Source organism: Monoraphidium neglectum (genome assembly GCF_000611645.1).
Source record: "Monoraphidium neglectum strain SAG 48.87 unplaced genomic scaffold scaffold06209, whole genome shotgun sequence".
In the NCBI taxonomy this organism is placed as follows: Eukaryota; Viridiplantae; Chlorophyta; class Chlorophyceae; order Sphaeropleales; family Selenastraceae; genus Monoraphidium; species Monoraphidium neglectum.
In genome coordinates this window covers 1-2,417 of record NW_014007427.1, presented here as the reverse complement: position 1 = coordinate 2,417, position 2,417 = coordinate 1, and the positions used below count along the sequence as shown (strand labels likewise).

General features: G+C 66.7%; 2 protein-coding genes across 2 annotated transcripts; one reads left to right on the top strand and one right to left on the bottom strand.

Annotated features, from left to right (window-relative positions):
- Positions 1 to 11: 11 nt before the first annotated feature.
- On the top strand, positions 12 to 294 carry MNEG_16293 (hypothetical protein; the record flags this gene model as incomplete). The annotated part of the gene is made up of 1 exon (XM_014035238.1): positions 12 to 294. A coding segment is annotated over one exon (283 nt), but the record flags the coding sequence as incomplete, so codon positions are not given.
- An 839-nt stretch (positions 295 to 1,133) lies between these two features.
- MNEG_16292 (hypothetical protein) lies at positions 1,134 to 1,728 on the bottom strand (the record flags this gene model as incomplete). Its single annotated transcript, XM_014035237.1, has 2 exons — positions 1,134 to 1,322; positions 1,546 to 1,728. The coding sequence occupies 2 exons, from the start codon at positions 1,726 to 1,728 to the stop codon at positions 1,134 to 1,136; spliced, it is 372 nt and encodes a 123-aa protein (XP_013890691.1).
- Between the last annotated feature and the right edge of the window lie 689 nt (positions 1,729 to 2,417).

The following is a 2,417-nucleotide window of genomic DNA, read 5'->3' as shown; positions in this document are numbered from 1 at the left end:
CCCCCCCCCAGCTCCATCTTCAAGCACGACTCCCTGCGCATGAACTCCACCAAGTCCATGATCGGCCACCTGCTGGGCGGCGCCGGCGCCGTCGAGGCCATCGCCACGCTGAAGGCCATCGAGACGGGCTGGCTGCACCCCACCATCAATTTGGAGGAGCCCGATGCGGGCGTCCGCCCCGAGCTCGTGTGCGCGGGCGAGAAGCAGCGGCAGGACGTGGATGTGGCGCTCTCGAATTCGTTCGGGTTTGGCGGGCACAACTCGTGCGTGCTGTTTTCGAAGTACAAGGCGTGAGCGGGGCCAGAGGGCGTCTCGGCGTTCCTGCTGCGCCGGGGGGCGGCGTCCCGCTGCCTGGGTCGCGCGCCGCAGCTGCGGGGGCCCAAAGCTTGAGTCATGGCGGGGCGTCATTGTCTCAGAGCACTGCAGTTATCGATCAGGCCAGTGCCGCGCAGTCCATCACCTACCCACCACCCAACACGAGCCGCCGCGGCCGCCGCCGCCCTTTTTTCCGTTTGATACCGTTGGCGCCCGTCTTGCGGGTCTGATCTGATCTGATGTGATTTGTTTGGCACGAAACGCCGCCCGCGAGACGAGAGGAGAGTTGTGCGCCACGGCGCCGCATTGGCGCGCGCGTGCGTGCCCTGTTGGGGCCGCTGCCTGCGATCCCGCGTCCCCCACCGCCCCGATCCTTGTTCCTTGCAGACCCCACAAAGCAGCCCGGCGCACTGAATCCGTCTGCACTTGTGCTGAGGGTAACAACTGAGAAATTATTGCAAATGGAGCGAAACACATGCCTTGCAAAAGCGGCTCTTGCTGCCATGGGGGTACGCGGCAGCGCTGTACAAAGAAGCATGCAAAGAGCAAGGGCGTGACCAGAGTGTCTGCGCGACTGGTATGCAGAAGCGAGGAGCAAGAAAAGATGGAAGATCCTGAGATGAACCAGGTGCTGCAGCTGCCAAAACGACCGCATCAGCGCAACCACTCAAACACAACTCAAGCCAACCAAGAGGCCGCGCGGCGCGGCGCAACACAATGTGAGCAAAACACGCAACAAACTCAGCGTGCAAATGCAAGAGAGCAAGAGACTATCGAAACGCCGCCTCGGCCGCGCGACGGGGCCGCGCGATGATTCATCAAGCGAGGGAGGCTGCGGTTGAGGTCGCGTGCGCCTGCAGCAGCCGCGCATTCTGGTCGGCCAGCGCCCGCGCGCGCGCATCCGCCACCCATGCCGCCGCCGCGTCGGCCGCCTGGCTGCCGGCGGCGGCGCGGGACAGCGCGTCGGCGGCGGCGAGCAGGCGGCCGGCGCGGAGGTGCGCGCGCGCCTGCGAGCGCGGGGCGTGCGCGCGACGGGAGGGCATGAGACACGCGGAGAAGTGTTTCCATCCGCCGCCAAACATACAAACACTCATACATCAACACGCACAATGCTATCCAGATACACCACACAGACAGAATAGTGCAGCAGCAGCAGCAATGCCCCAGCAGAGCCTAGCGCCACAGAGCCTAGCGCCCGAGAGCCCGAAAAGCAACGACGACGCCACCCACCTTTGACACAGCCGCGTCAGCGCCGCCGCCCTCGGCGCCCGCGTCCGTCTTGAGGGCGGCCGCGGCGGCCGCGACGGCGTGGGAGACGATGCCGCCGCCGCTGCTTTCCGGGAAGTAGGCCAGCTGCAGCGTCGTCCTGGGACGAGGGGGAGCAGAGTGGCAGGAAGAACGTTGAGGCAGCATTGTGCAGGAGGCACGGAGAGACGAAGGCTTAGAAGGGTGGGGACGACGAAAGGGCTGGGTTTGGAGGCAGGGGGGCGGATGAAGGGGCCAGGGCAAAGTGTGGTACAATGCGTCTTAAGTCGGGGCCATCCTGGCATGGGGGTGCAAAGGGACGGCCCCGCTGGTGTGCACGCCGAGCAGGCCTGGCCGAACCTCCCATGAAATGAGAATGAGGCGACTGCGCGAGCGCCCGTCCGCCCGCGGGCTTCTGTGCGCCGCGGAAGCGCTCGGTGGGGTGCTCTCGGGTTCTTGGTCTCCCCACCTTGCGACCTTCTCGAACCGCGCCTCGAGTTGCGCCTTCGTGGGTAGGCCTGCGGGCCGGCGGCGGGCGATGTCGGGGGAGTGGAAGAGGAAGGTCGTGAGCCCGTCGTACGGGCCAGCATTCAGTGAGGCAACCGCATGGAAAAAGGCAGCCAAGAGAAGGCGCCCGGCTCGACGTGCGGCAGGAGGCTCGACGGGCGCCAGCGGCAGCAGAGGCCTCGGCTGAGCGGTCGGCGCGGCGTCTGAGGGGTGCGCATGTGAGCAAATGCGCTCGCGCGCTCGCACCCGACGCGGCGGCCTTTTCCGGCAGCGAGGCGACCACTGCGGCCACTACAGGGTCGTCTGGGCAGCCGCCCTGCAGCGCCTGTTGCGGGGGAAGAGCGGGGGGC